At 31.9% G+C, this 17,206-nt stretch overlaps 1 protein-coding gene across 1 annotated transcript in view; it reads left to right on the forward strand.

The window, feature by feature from the left end:
- Positions 1-8,204, forward strand: part of LOC113522707 (neuroligin-4, Y-linked) — a 138,746-nt gene extending 130,542 nt beyond the window's left edge. Inside the window, exons 10-12 of the mRNA XM_026908490.3 lie at positions 3,055-3,206; positions 4,881-5,039; positions 5,127-8,204. Of these exons, the coding sequence (XP_026764291.1) occupies positions 3,055-3,206; positions 4,881-5,039; positions 5,127-5,979 (1,164 nt within the window). The 3' untranslated portion in view covers positions 5,980-8,204. The remainder of the gene's footprint in view (positions 1-3,054; positions 3,207-4,880; positions 5,040-5,126) is intronic.
- The last annotated feature ends 9,002 nt before the right edge of the window (positions 8,205-17,206 follow it).

Raw genomic sequence — 17,206 nt, forward strand, 5'->3', positions numbered from 1 at the left:
AATTAACATATTTTCGTAGAACATTCAAAACGTTCCAACACAAAAGGTACAAAATTATATTTATACTTATTATTTCAATTAATGTATTTCAAATAATACGCTTATAGTCTCAGAGAGTCGTTTGTTATGTACTAATTAAAATTAAGCCTTATATTTATAATGCTTTCACGTGTTTGTATTTTACGGGGAAGGGGGAGGCGATTAGTAAGGTCAAGTAACGTTCATTTTGATATTCATAGGATTAAATTGCCTATTACCTATCTGATATAATAAACGTAGTAAATTACATAAATGATATCTGTATATGGGAGAAGAATAATTACATCAGAGGAAGTATAAGGGCCATCCATCTATCCAGGACAGATGGATACTGTGTGGTATGGACAAGTGATGCGCCAGGATGATGAGCAGATGATGATGAGATGTCTTAAGAAATGTTAAGAACGAATGTGTATGGTCTGTAAGGGCAGAGGAAGGCCTAAAAAACATGGATGGATCAATAGATATCAAAACAATAATTTTTCAAAAGTGTATCTTTATTAATATATATTATTGTATTTATAGTAATATATTGTTGATCTGTTTGTCTGATTCAGTAATTTTTGTGTAATACTAGTTCACCAAATTAAATGCAATTTTCACACTTTTATTTCAATTAAAATATGATATATGTTATATTTATTATATTATATATTATTATTATATATATATATATATATATATATATATATATATATATATATATATATATGTATATATATAGATATATACATATGTAAAAAGCAAAGATTTGTTTTTTCGTTTTTTCTTTGCAATTAATAAACTCAAAAATGAGTATTTATTCAAATTTAATGCCTATTCGATGGGCTTTCGATTTAATCTCAATTCAATTCCGTCAAAAGATAATCCAATGAATACAGCAATAGAAATACTAGTTACAAATTTATTTGAATAAAGATTAATCTGTTCTATTCTATTAATATAATTGATAAAATCGACAGAGTTCCACCAATGAAAGCATACCCATTAAATTTGTATTCAAACAAGTGTTTGTTATTATAACGCATTTCTAAAATCAGGATACGATATTTCAATTTCACGAATATTAAGCGATAGTGTTTTCCTTTATTTATATCAAGTGGAGGGTATAGAACACTTTCCTAGTAATTCTCATTGTATTTTCTATATTTGATATACAGAATATAAAGTTGTGGTGTGGGTTTAGTTGGTATTATAAATAGTATATGATTTCGTTTAAAGATAATATTACCTTTAACTCGAATATTTAGATGACTACCTACTTATATTTAAAGTTATTATAACAAATGTTATGATTCTAAGAATTTGTAGATATGAGGTTGAAGATAAATGTATATACAGATTTAGGAGGAATGAATGAAAGATTTAGTACAAGATGATACAATGAATAATACTAAATAATAAATAAATTCATATATATATATATATATATATATATATATATATATATATATATATATATATAATATGTCACGATACAAAAATATATTCTATAAAACCAACTTAAAGGGAAAAAGATTGTCACATGCTTGATACTATTTATTTTTCTGAAACTACATAGGACTGAAATAGGTTGGTAACCTACAAATTGGAAGATGTTTAATAATAATAATTTGTTAATAGGCTAGAAAACTACCATTACTACCATTGCGAGTGTGTCGCCCTCTAGTGTCAAAACTTCTAAGCTGTCTTCATTATGAAAGCACTTAAAGTTGTAATTTATTTCATATCAAATTACTACATGTTCTCCGCAATTTGAAGCAAATGACAATTATTTTACAATTATGAATTCGGAAATTTAAAGGTTTGGGCTTATTTCAATCTTGAGATCCCTGGACGAAAGTCAAGTGATGTCTGACTAAACTTACGAGTACATTGCTCGTAGGAAACAGGATATATATATATATATATATATATATATATATATATATATATATATATATATATACTTTGTGTTACGTTTTATATCCGATATAAAATTTTGAATTTAAAAAAGTATTTTTTTAGCAAATTATTGGTGGAATTGTCTCACGTTGTAATTCTTCATACCTTTACCTATACATTTTAAAATAGATACTGTTACCTGCCTACCTTTTACATACTTTTTCTTTTTATGCAACTTAGAATTACAAACAAGCTGACAGCCCACCTGATGGAAAGTGGTAACCTTCGCCTATAGACATGAGCAGTACCATGGACATAACAGAGTATACTGTTTCGCCCATGATACCCCCCATTTGTTACCATTCCTGAGGAATCAAGTGTTATTCCTATATACCCTGTAAATTCACTGCCATATCCCACCCTTCAAACTGAAACACACTAATGCAAACACAACTGTTTCACGGTAGGAACACGAATAGGACAGAGGTGCCCAAGCAAATTATTTTTGTACAAAGTTTCCTTTGGTAAATATACTCGTAAAGTGTTTAATTTATTATTTTCTATATTAACCCTCGGCAGAGAGCTCATTATATAACCTGAGTGTTCGTGGGAGAAAACATCTCTGAAACCGTATTGTACGCGACCATTTAGGCTGTAGGGTATGAGGGTGAACTCCCTGTCGATGGCGAGTCATACGATGATAGAAAGTGGCCGTGGGTATCATATTGAACAATTCTTCTGAGCACAATCCGTTGTACAAACGGTAGAACACGCAGAGTGAGGCAAAATCTCTCCTAAGACTTAAGGGTTCGATACCGTTTGCAAATTGTCTACATCTACTTTTTTTAAATTTATTTATATATTAAGGCAAACAGACAGCTAGAACAATACATATTTACACACTTAAGTAGTAATTTGACAGCCACAAAATTTTGCACAAACGTAATACAAGTGTAGGAAACACAAAATTAAACAATATTAAATTAAACAAATGAAACAATACTATTGAAAACTACAGCAACATTGTCAATAATTTTATGTCTGTTACTGACACTGAACTAGGTGGATTACTAAATTCTTATTAAGGCATGCCAGCTTTATAAATCGTTACTAATCTGAATGTTTCCACAGCGACAAGGCTGCATACATGGAGAGGAACTGCCGTACATATTTGGCGCGCCGCTGGTGGGTGGACTAGCACACTTCCCCCGCAACTATACCAAAGCCGAGGTGGCGTTATCGGAGTCCGTTATGCTGTATTGGGGGAACTTTGCAAAGACCGGGTGAGATTAAACTTCATTTAAACATGTAAGATTACGAATTTCATTAGAATATCATTAATTGAGAATTAGCATTTCAAAAATAGAATTACGAAAAAAGAAATCCGTTACAATCCCATGAGAATTGGCAGATATAAAATATGATAACAAAAATCCTCTTTAGAAATTTATTATACATTAGCTTTTAAATTACAAAATGTGATTATTTAAAATTTGAGACTGTTATCGGAGTTCATTATACTGTATTAGGGGTTGACTGATGAGATTAGACTTCAATTAAATATGTATGATAATAAATTCCATTAAAATTTTATAGACAATTTGCAAAAAAATATGCTTTGCTATTACGAGATATAACTATATCAAAACTGAGGTGTCTTAACTTGTATTTGTTATACTGTATTAGAAAAACTTTGCTGGCAATAAAGCTTATATACTTTTAATTAAAGTCTAATCTCACGGTTAGACTTCATTTAAAAGTATAAGATAATGAATTCCATTAAAATATCATGGAGTCTGAATTTACAAATCTAAAATAGAACTGCAAAAAATCTATAAAACTTCATAATTTGTAATCTATATAAACATGCATAAAAAAATAAATATCATTGGCCGATTTTCTAAATTTATAAATTTGTTTTCGAGAACAATTTCTTTTTTATTATTATTATATCTCTTACCCGCGATTTTATCTGTGTGACCAGAAAATATTTACTAACCAGGATAAAAATACCATAGTAGTACTATGGCCTTCTCCATCCCATATTATACGTATATGGCAGATTTCAATGTGATTAGTTACGCCATTAAAATGCTATAATGTAACGAACAAATAACAAACTCACTTTCGCATTTATGCTCGTAAATATTAGTAGAAATTACTATTTCATCTTACTACTAATTGCTCGTAAAACATGATTATCAAATTGAAATGTTAGCAGCTAAATAAGAGTTAAAATATTAATAGATAAGATTATAAACGAAACATGGCATATAATTATAAAGATGAGCTAATTGATCTGCGTAAATTCACGTTTTACAGCTGGGTGGAACGAAGTGCTTTACTTTATTCTACCGTTGCTCGCTGAAAAGTATATAAAAGTCTTAATTTTAAATTTAATTATCTATACTAAAAGTAATGGTTATTTTACGAGTTACATTAAGAAGTTGAGAGTATATTGAGTCAATTTTATCAATAGATTATTTTGTGAATAAGGTTTCGTCTTTGAATTGTGCGTATTCTACGAATTTAATATTCATTTTAATTTTATAGTATTTTTTTTTTATTAGTTTCAATCAAGATTAATCAAATCAACCACAATTTTAAATGGTATGGTAATTAATTACTTTATATTAATTGTACGTTTAACTTCATTGTCATATTCAAAATTACCCAAACTTCATAACAATTGGTACGAGATACGAGGTACCTTAGTGTCTTAAACACTAAGGTGAAATGTGCAAACTTATTATTTTTTTAATATTACAAATTATAAATTATATAAATAAGGATAATAAAAGTTTCTACAGTAATTCTGAATATATTAAAATAAGAAAAGAAATATCCTAGTAAACAAAACAGTGTCTAAATTACATAAAGGTAATTTCAGTTATAAATAATAAATTAAGGTTACTATCAAAATCTTTGACTCATATATATCATACATTGTCAAACAGGAATCCAAATGAAGCGCAAGAAAGTGATCCAATCAGAGCTGGACGACAAGAGCGTGTTAGAATGAAGAATATGGAATGGACTGCTTATGAGGCTGTTCACAAAAAATACTTAAATATAGACACTAAATCTAAGTTAAAGAATCACTACAGGGCTCACAGGTACGTAATTTCTATTTACATTTTTCATTTAGCATTATAAAGTGTTTGTTATTTAAATAAAAAAACTTTACATATTTCTCTCAACAGATTGTCATTTTGGCTAAACTTGGTACCAGATCTCCACCGTCCAGGAGGTGAAGATGTACCACCTTCTCACCATCAGCTCGATCATGAAGATGCGTCTCCACAACCTACTCTTAAAACATTTAGTCCACCTTTCAAAAAGACAACTGACATAGTGATCACAGACATCGGTCTCGCAACTAAAGTTCCTGTTTTAAGTGTTATTAATATAACATCGCCCGTGAATTTCAATATAATTGGTCTAACTCCACCAACACAAAGCACAGTGGGAGCTGAAGCGCACAAGCCAGATGCATCTACAGCTACACCCCCCGAAGACGGATTTGCTGCGTACTCTACAGCACTTAGCGTAACAATAGCTATAGGTTGTTCTCTGTTAATATTAAATGTCCTAATATTTGCTGGAGTATACTATCAAAGAGACAAAACAAGAATGAATGGACAAGACGGCCATGCAAATGGTTCTCACTTGAAAAAAAGAGCGGAAAATGGACAAATGCCAAATAATATTTGTGGTGATCTCGAAGGTGCCTTGTCTTATCAGACAAGTTTAAAAAACGATCCTGCCACGATATTGAGTCATCACCATACTCATTCACATCATCAGCTCCCTCCTCCGGAGTTTGCTGATCTGCCAAGTAATAATGTAGCTAGTATGGCGACACTGCCACGAGCGCCGCCTCCTCCGAAATTAGGGAAAAGTAATATCAATACTTTAGCGAGTGGTCAGTTGCAAGAAAATCAACCACTACTATCAGCTCACCAAATGCAAATGATCAATACAAGTACGCTAACAAAGAAAAATACGCAATTGAACGCGAAATCGAATGTGACAATGGAGGAGCTGAGGGTGTGACGACAGCGTGCCTGACTGCAGCGAGCCGGCAGTTGCAGTGATGTAGTCCACCACGATGAAATAGTGTGACTTGAGCCGGACCTTCTCAAGTGTGTTACGGATTACATTTAACTTTATTTTAAAAGTGAATCTGTGCCACTTGAAATCGAAGGGATGAACAATGTATTACGATTGGTAATATTCATATCTGTATACTAAACAGTGAAATGGACAGTGTTGATAGTGATTATAAAATAGTGGACAATATTAAATTATTTAATGATGTAAATTAATGTATATAGTAAATAAATCTTAAAATTGTATATAATTCAGCAGCTCAGGCGCATATCCATCCTAATTACAATTATGATAATCTCAACTAGAAGAATTATTAATGAACCTAATGTGATGAAAACTCTTAATAGGATAATTAAAACGATCGACTGAGAATCGAATGTTTCATTTTATGAAATACATTTGATAAAATTAAGTGTTGTATTAACAAAATACAACAAATATACTATTTAGAAATTGATTGAACGCAAATTTTTAACTGGACTAAAATTAATGAATTGGGCTAAATTTAATGATTGTGACGTAATTATTAAGAAGTTTAGTGGATATGAGACACCAAATTATTATCGCCCAGTGTTTTATCAACTAGAAGCAATAAAATTTTCATCGAACAAAATCAGTTATTAGTGTCTCCGATTTCTTGTAATGTTGTCGATTGAAGAAATATTTGGTGTTATAGATATTTAATAATATACTTTTTTGTTGATATGAATTGTATAAACACTTCTATCTTTTATTTTTGAGAAAACTTCAGTGCTACATTTGTGTTTATCATTACTTTAATAGAATTATAAGGAATAATGATTCTTTTTATGAGATATAAGTAATATTTCATCAGTTTGGTATGTATTTATTGAATTGTCTTCCTTCATGTTGTAATGTCTTCCAATAGTCAATTACAATCATTTCATTATTTGTCATTTTCCAAAAATAAATACAAATCATTACTTCTCTTATGTGATTATTCTTTTCAACTGTTTTGTAATTAATTATTTTTAATTAAAGTGACCATTTGATTGAGCTTTCAATCTATATATTTAATTGATACTACATATTGTTTAAATGTATCATTATTAAATATATCATTAACATCATTTTTAATACCAATTATTTCTTCAATTGCGTATACTGTACTAATTTCTAAAATAGACGGACCAAAGTGTATGTAAATATGTACATATTAGATGTAAAATAGTATCGTTACCACGTTTTATTCGAACCACGACTGAACCTGTACGTGAAAATGTTCCAAAAATACGAATACCGTACAAAGTGGACTTATAAAGTTCTGGAATATGTTAATAATACAAGCGCATATGTGCGTATTCAACATATTTATTATAATCGATTATAAATGTTCACACGTGTTCACGGAAAGTTACCTTGTACACCTTGTGTTTTCATACATAAAATATATTGTTTCATTACAATGTTGTTAGAGTATTTTAGCAAGTCGTTTTATTATTTCTACAATAATATCTTGCTTTATTCGAGTTTCATTTTTAAAACATAATTACTTTTATCTAACTTAGCACGTTTTCCCGTTATGTTACGCCATTTCGTAAAGTAGGAAATTTCCATCTGTGTTCCTTTTTTAGTGTATTACGCCATACTCTTATCAATTTTAAGTTTTGATGATATTTTTTTTTAATCGATAAACTTTGTTAACATATTGATCTCGGAGAGAGAGTAAACTGTTGAAGATGGTATTTTTTAAAATTCGAGATTTAGAAATATGAAGATTATAAATTTTAATTTTCAGATACTTAATTTTATAATGAGCTATTCTCGTTTTTCTACGAGAGAGCCTATTGTCTTGAATTCTTTATGTTTGTAAAACTTGAGTTTTGCACATTGCATCTAATATGACTGACTTCGATCAACACATAAAAAAATAGATAAAAATATATATAATGAGAAACAAAATAGTTCTTTTTTCTCTGATCAAAATTTGATTGTTAATTTTAATAACCCTTTGTGGTAGGCAGAGAGCACAAATTAATATTTTTTTTTTTTTGTTGATATCTATTTAATATTGTAATAACTGTGTTATAACTATGATAAAGTTAATCCGATATAATCGCAAAACACTTTTTGTTTAAATTAATGTGTATTATAGTAAAATATCGGTCGAGTCTGTACAAATACGTCGTAATTTATTGAAATGCAGACTTAAAACTTTTAATAAAATAAATGAACAAAAATTTTATGGGGTTTTTATTGTATTACTTTTTTTTGTATATATTATATTAATACCGTCATTTACAGTCTTTGTTTATTTTTCCTGTCTACCGTTGACTGGTAGACAACGCCATATAGTTTTAATTCCGCCATTTACACTATCTGGGTGTATTAAAGTTTAAAAATAAAAAAAATATATTTAGTAAATAAATATTTCATCATCATCATCATCATTATTTCAGCCATTATCCGTCCACTGCTGGACATAAGTCTTCCCCATAGACTGCCATAATGAACGGTTTGAGCCACGTGCATCCATTGACTCCTTGCAATGCATTTCAGGTCGTCACTCTATCTAGTCCGTCCATACATCAAAGAAATATTTACTGGATTTTCTTTTTTACGTATTCCTTGTTTTCTGACAAGGAAATGTTAATATTAAATTAGCTATGAAAATGTAAATTTAATATCAATATTGAGGTTCAAAAAGTTGAGGAAAACTTGATCAAAATATTGTTAAATTGGTAGGTAGGTATCTTACGTACGCCCACTAACATAACAATATATTCAGACTGTATTTTACTGTTACAAATATGTAGATTTTATGTAACTACACTATATTTTGTTTATTTTCTTGATATAATTAGCTTTTTTTTTTATACAACTTAGAATGGCAAACAAGCTGACTGCCCACCTGATGGAAAGTGGTAACCGTCGCCTATAGACATGAGCAGTACCACGGACACAACTAAGTACACCGGACACAACTAAGTACACCGTTTCGCCCATGATACCCCCCCATGTGTTGCCATTCCATTAATTAGTCTCGGCTTTGTTCGAGTTAATATTGATTTTGTTCAGCAATTCTAGTTCTTGGTATAGGTAGAGATAAATTAGTACACAAACAAACCCACTCCCCATAGAGTAGTTTGAAAAACGAAATATGTATATTTTAATTATGAATTATAAGCAATAATTCTGCAAAGTTTGAAGCAAATTGGATGACGAAATAAAGTTTCAATAAAAATTACTCCTCCCTCACCCCACACTCTGTAAGTTTTTGCAAAAAATAGTCAACTACATCATAATCGATTCAGCGGTTTAGGTGTGAAAGCGTATCAAACAAACATACTCATATTCGCATTTATAGTATTAAGGTTATTATAAAATTCTGTCTCAATAAAATACTGAACAGTATTGTCTTTGAAAGCATTTTGGAAGATTTATTAACGTTGTTTTTTTTTTCGTTCAATCATTGGATAAATGATATTATTTGCTTAAATAAATTATTTATTTCATATTAAAAGAAATTATGAAATACTGGCCCTGAAAACTGGTACATAGATTTTGTAAAACAAAAACATATCTCAATTTTTCATCCAAACAGTTTACTGGGAGACTATATTCCTAATTTAAAGGATATTTTTTAATGGTATGGTAACCTCGGTTGTGGTATTGGTATACGCTGTTAAAGTACCAATGAAATAAGGATGAAGTTAGATCAGTTAGACCACAGCGGCTTAACGCACGGCGACTATCATGAAAGGTGAACGAACTACCTAATTTATTCTGAGTCACAGTCAGCGTATCTCAAACTTTGTGTAAAAAAAAATAGTAGTATGAATAAATTAAGGATTTGGGTGCGAATCATTTAGAATAGTCCTTTATAGAATTTCAAACAGACAGTTTACATGTACAGTGAAAATGAATAATGTGTTCAGAGAGTTTCCAAGATACCAATCGAAGTTCCAGCGACATCGGTGTTTATTCGGGAAGTCAGAGGTGCGGAGGGCAGCGCTTTTCACATTAATTTTGTTGGAGTGCGGATTGTGGTGCAAGTGGTAAGTGATGAGCGGTACTAAATTATTAATAATAAATTTAACTAACTACCCAAGTTCTTTAATGCAACTTAGAATGGCAAACAAGCTGACGGTCCACCTGATGGAAAGTGGTAACCATCGCCTATAGACATGAGCAGTACCATGGACATAACAGAGTATACTGTTTCGCCCATGATATCCCCCATGCGTTGCCATTTCTAAAGACTCGGGTGTTATTTCTCTGTACCCAGTAAATTCACGCCATATCCCACCCTTCAAACTGAAACACAGCCATACAAACACAACTGCTTCACGATAGAAACACGAATGAGACAAAGGTGCCCAAACAAACGACTTTTGTACAAAGTCTCCGTCTGGTAAATGCACTTACGTATTCAATGATATTCAATAACCTATACTTTATTCGACAAATGAGCTATCATATGCAAAATAAGTTAATATGACTGGTAGTTCCAATGATTAGCACTTGAACGCGCGAACAAATTATTTCGCTTTATGATGATTATATTAACCGTTAATTGTCCACTGTTGAGCATAAGCTTGGAGAGTTATGCTGGTAGTTAACACGTTGCATGTTGGTAACCACAATGAAGTTTTGGTTATCTTTTAAAAGGGATGCTGCAATCCATCTAATATGGCCATATATGTTTGCTTTATGCTTCAACATATTTAATGGCAAGGAATTAGACCGGCTCCCTGCCAACACCGGCCCACGTAGTAGCCGAGAATCTCCCCCATCTAATATGGTCTGTAGTTCTCTTAGTTGCTTCCCACGATGTGCATAGCAAAGGAAGAGATGACCTATTCTATTTCGTGACCATACGGTCACTTTATTATATTAGTGTAGATTCGCTTAAAACTGAACCACAGCCTTACATACGTTTAAAGCAGTTTTAATAACCGCCTATCATCTATCACTTATACCGTTCAACCAAGAGGCTCGCTAACAGAAAATTACATCGTTAGAGTTAATGGCACAACATTTGTTTACAGCACGCGAACTCGTAAACTTTCATTAATTCTGATAATAACGAGAGATAGTTTGTTAATGGGTACCATGCTTTATGACAACGCGAAAGCGGATTCTGCCCGTTTGCAGTATTACAAGTGGATTGCAAAGTCTGGATACTGTATTTCATTCTGACGTAAGCTTTTAATATAATACAAGTTAGAAATCATAATGAATGTAATTTTAGATAAAGTATTTCAAGAACAAAATTTATCTGCAAATGACTCTCAAAATTGGCCATGTAATATACAATGATATATATATATATATATATATATATATATATATATATATATATATGTATATATATATATATTTTATATATATATATATATATATATATATATATATATATATATATATATATATATATATATATATATATATATATATATATATATATATATATTATGTGATCTTGAACTTAGTCGCACGAAGAACAGTTCATGTGTAACACCCCTATTTTGCTTGTAACTGTAAACATTCGAAGGGCGTTCAGTCTTAGATTAGACGATCTACACTAAGTTTCCTTAGATGTATCTCAAAAAGCTTTACGATCAGTTACTGAATCTTCTGAAGTTATATAGCTTTTTCAACTTCTTGTATCTGGTTTTGATAACAAATTTGTACCTTCAAATGCATTTACAAAATTTGGTGGCTCGGATTCTTAGAATCAACCTGACCCAAAAATTTCATAACGTCAGTTTCAATTTCCAACGAATTCTACGGTGAGGGTAAACACAGAAATCTGTCCAATAAACTCACAACAAATTTAATTAGAATTAGAATATATACACTAATGATCAGAATTCTACCTAAAATAAAGTAAATGATATTGAAATAATTATAGTGAAGTATAAAATAAAACAAGCGATGATCAAGTAAACGTACAAAGTGTCACCACTCTTTTAGTGTCAGGAGATGAATTAGAGAACAAAGCGCTATATACCAGTGTTAGGGAAAGCATCCCTAAATAAAACCCAATTTCAATATGTCTTGCCAGTATTTAGTACACTATATACACAATAACAGGCAATATCATTTGAGGAAAAATTCATAATTGTTCAGATAATTGTTAACATAAACGTCTTCAAGGACTCTACCAGTTGCATCCCGCAGTGCGAGGCAAGACGCTGTGGCGCAGAGCGCCGTGTACCTCTGAAGGAAAGTTTCAGATAAAGCCAAATCAATTGTCGGAAACAACAGACACAGTAAGTTCATAAAATTTCAATTGTGCATGTACTCATATATAGATATCGTAAAAATAAACATAAGTTTTAAAAAGAATATTGTTCAGATAACATAAAGTGAAACAATACCCAAAATTAAAAGTAGCCCATCCAAATCTAAGCACAGTGATCTTGTTTTCATTCTACAGTATAATATATTAAAGTTTCAGTCCGCTGCAGTGAATACCGGTCATTTTTCTTACATTCTACGTGGCACTCCAGCTTTTGCTTGGAAATTAAAAATTTCGTCTCCACACAAAATCCCTGCACACTGAAGTTAATTTCCGGAACGCGACAGCGAGGCTACTTTTGCATTGAGACCCTTTTGCTCTGAGTTTACATGCAAATATAGGTAGCATACAGAATGATACTCATTCATATCTATAGGTTTTAGGCAAGATCTCGGTGAAAAGTTTCCTTATTCAAGTTTTGTGATGAAACTATGACAGTCTTTGCAAATTTTAATAAATTTTGAACTCAGTCGTGTCGTTTAACTCAGACCTTGGACCAACGACGTATATCATCATTATATCAGCTTTTAACTGTCCACTGCTGAACATAAACCTCCACTTTGGCAGGTTTTGCCAGTAGTCACGCCTGGCAGGTGGATTAGCAACCGTAGTTACGCTTTAAAGATGTTTTAAGAGGGACGCTGCTATCCATCCCTCACCCTCCCTTAGTCGCCTCTTATGACACCCACGGGAATGGAAGGGGTGGCCTATTCTATGCCAGGACCTACACGGCAACAACGTATATAATCTTATGTAATTACTTCTTTCCATTCAAAAGTTGCCTTGAAGAGATCGCTTTTACCTGTCAGGGTGCCCAATATTGTGAACTATTTTGTAAATCCTTTTCAGTGTTTTTCCTAAGTACACCAGTGTAATGTTTGAAGAAAACACTAAAGATATATATATATATATATATATATATATATATATATATATATATATATATATATATATATATATATATATATATATATATAAGCTTTATACCTTATCTATGACAGAACTAAACTTGTGGTAGTAGCAGACTGAATAGGATGTTTATGTTGATAGGTGGTAATTACTATTTATTAATAGGTAGTCCAATGATATTTTTATTATCCTGATTTTAAGAGAAAATTTCATTTTTTTCTATATAAAACCTGTTTCTTTTTTTCTTTTTATAAAATAAGGCAATACGTCAAAGAAACGACGATTCTAAGAACTGAGATATCAAAACAGTGAAATTTCTTAATAATTCTACGCTTAGAAACAGAACTGAAAAAATGACCGAAAAGATTTAACTGAAGTTTTAAAATTGAGCATTTATTTACCCAAACATTAGTATATATTCTATTAGAATCGAGCTGAGCTTTGTCTTTTGATCATCTTTGTCATAGAGGGCAAAATCGAATAACAAATCTTTTAAGGCAGTATTCTACCTTGTCAGTACACTACGTCTATGATTCTACCACTGCCATTATTTTCTCCAAAGAAAAGTGGCTCGAAAAACGATAAAAAATGTTCAGCCCTCCCATACTTCTTACTTAACACGGTGCGTCCAGCTGTCAAGACAATACGGGAAGCTCTAAATTTTTTATTGCTTTCCGATCCACGTTTGTTTGGAAAAAATCTTCAAACACTATCTTAAAAGATTACTAGTAATTCATATTCTGTACATACGATGTTACATACTCTTCAGTGATGTTTTTAATTTGATGCTCATAATTATAAATTGAATGCATTCCAAAGAAAATATTAGGTTAGGCAGACGGTCAGTGGTAAAATATCAAAACCTTGTGTAATTTAAATAAAATCATATTAGTCTAACTGGAAATAATTAGGATAAGGACAGGAAGATAATGACAAGACAACAATATTGGGGTTTCACTAAATAAACTACTATTAGGAAGTTGCGAGCGATAGCAATAACTGTAACACAATCGCTCAATCGTTTGTGCCTCGAACTGGATTATCTTGAACTATGAGGAACTAGGCGACGTACATATAAGGCCTCAACTCATAAAACCTAGATCTGAGCTAATTCAGAAAAGTTTATTTTCTTTACTTGCCAAACCAATTCTAAGCCAATTTAGAAAATGGCCTGATCAGGAATCAAACGTAGCATATCACTTACACAAAGTAACGTACCCACTATTGCACCCTAGATATTATCATTAATCAAGATAGTAGTAGATTGATAGGTACATATGACATGACATCAGTAAATGTACTGTTAATACAAGAAATTTATTGTAGAATTTGCGGCCAAATCGATTTGTATGCTAAGCCGTGATTGGCATATGCAAATGTGGGCTCAGAATTGAGAGCTATCGATATGTCCAATTTTCCCTTGTCGTCTTGCCCGAGCTCGCAGGTTTAGATAAGGTAAGTTATTGTATACTTTACGATTGGAATACTATATTATTAGAATGACTTTATAAAGATTTTGTGATGTTTTCAAGACTAAATAAAACTATTGATACATCAATCTAGTCATGATTAGTTAGTCATGCCAATACATTAATTTTGTCACGATTGTAATCACAACTTTTTTGTGAAGAAATATTTGAAAATTAAGTGGATTGTTTTGTAATTTCATGTAATGCAAATTCTACAGTACAATTTACGTTTATCGGCAACAACTGATCAGTTGTCAAAGCACACTCAGAAAATGCGACATAAATATGCAGTATTCGTTAAATTTAAACTACAGCATTTTTATAGGAATTTAAATTTATATTCGAAATTCAAATTGGTGCGATTGTGTACCTATAGATGAATCGTTCACATTATATTTTGTAATAAAAGAAACGATAGTCTAGAATGATATTCCTTTATTTGCACAATAAAATATAATACGTTGACATACGAGATCCGAAACAAATTTGCGAACAAGTTTAGCCAATATCGGACAGTTGGAAAACGAAGTTTTTTTTTTCACTAAACATATTCAGTTTGCGAAAGTCACATAAATTTCTTAACGCTCCGAAATAACTACATTGAAATGGCTCGAACGTTATTTATATCGGCGAGCTAGTTTCATCATCAACTAAAAGCATCGATACAGACAGAGAGCAATAAAAGAAAATTACAGCTGATACGTGAACATTTCGTGTCTACAAGCAGTTACAAAAAATCGATGCAAAGACGAATAACTCGAAGGATTCAGCCGCCATGCATTAAACATTATGCTACTGTGTTGATTTCTGACTGGAAGAATACAGATAATGGACTGTGGATTTTTTGTATTATCTACATTTAAGTAGCATCGAAGGCTTATTCTGTAAGTAATAATTTTTTTTATACAACTTAGAATGACAAACAAGCTGACGGCCCACCTGATGGAAAGTGGTAAACGTCGCCTATAGACATGAACAGTACCATGGACATAACAGAGTATACTGTTTCGCCCATGATACCTCCCATGCGTTACCATTCCTGAGGACTCAGGTGTTATTCCTCTGTACCCTGTAAATTCACTGTCATATCCCACCCTTCAAACCGAAACACAGCCATGCAGACACAACTGCTTCACGGTAGAAACACGAATGGAACAGAGGTATCCAAGCAATCGACTTTTGTACAAAGTCTCCCTCTAGCAACTACTGGCAAGATCCCCCAAAGGGAGGCTAATAATCAGCAGTGAACAGGCTGATATGAAGATCACTATGTTTGTGTACAATAAAGAATAATTTCAGACCGTTTAACAGTATAAAATCTGAAGCAATAACTCTTTTGAGACACGACGAAAAACATAAATTGAAAAATGTAGAAAATTTTAAACCACCCACGCTAACTACTTGATATAGCTGGGGGGAAAGGGATTGTTAGTAATAGAGACTGAGAATCCCATTGCTAGCAATATACCCAACCAGGTCGACCTCCTCGCGGTTCTCCCTGGAAACTATCATGGTTAATTCCTGATGAATTCATCATGATGGGCTAACTGGCTTGTTTTCATTCTCATCTATCACCCTTCACTGATGCTCCGCCAGCGTATCCCGTGAGCGCAGGCGGGGTTACCATACCATTTTCACCCATTGAAAAAAAAAACTACTTGATATAGCTTGTCCTTAAATCCCGGCGATTTGAGAACCTGCCCCTTTGGAAAGTCTCTTAAAAATTAAGGCCCTACACATTGAAAGTTTCCTACAAAAATAAACACAACATTGTTACTCGTTATGAAACAAAGAGAGAAGTTTTTTTTTTTTTTGCTTAACGAAACTTCGCAACCAAATTAAGAAAATTTCTTCATATTCAAATATACGGACTTTTCCATTAAAAGAGGGAACAATGTCCCTTCAAAGTGACTTTAGTCGACTTCTTTTGAAGTTGGCTTCCCCCGGCGGTGTACGCGGTTCTGTTTCGAGGACTGAAAGAGTCAATAGAATGCGTGCCCGTTATTTGTTTAGCCATTAAAGGGTTGCTGGAGAGACAAAAGCTTTCATACAATCAACATTTGAATGTTTTCGTAGGATCCGCGGTTTGGGAAGACAAAGAAAATTTTGTTTAGTTTGTCATAAGGCAAATGTTAATAAGCTTCGTATTTGTACTGTGAAGTAAATCAATAATTAGATGTACAATTAAATGGTACAGTTCTTGATGAGTGGTTTGAAATTATGAATTTATTTCGTTGGTGTATTTTTTTAACACACTACCTCTATGTACGAAGGTCGCGGATTAATTTTTTTAACCCTTCTTTGCATAATGGTGGAAATTTTCATCATAACACTGAATGCCCAAAAATTATATAAAAGAACAAGTTCACTTTAAGTTGATCGTGTCTGGATGCCTTTTTAATGTCCATTGCAGAAAAAAAATATAGATGTCAAATTGATTTTTTTAACCACTTTTCCTTTACTTTTGAACATGAATTATGTCACTTTGATTTACTTCACCAATAAAAAAAGACATGCAAAGAAG

This window comes from Galleria mellonella, unplaced genomic scaffold, assembly GCF_026898425.1.
Source record: "Galleria mellonella isolate WM207_F2 unplaced genomic scaffold, CSIRO_AGI_GalMel_v1 utg59, whole genome shotgun sequence".
Classification (NCBI taxonomy): domain Eukaryota; kingdom Metazoa; phylum Arthropoda; class Insecta; order Lepidoptera; family Pyralidae; genus Galleria; species Galleria mellonella.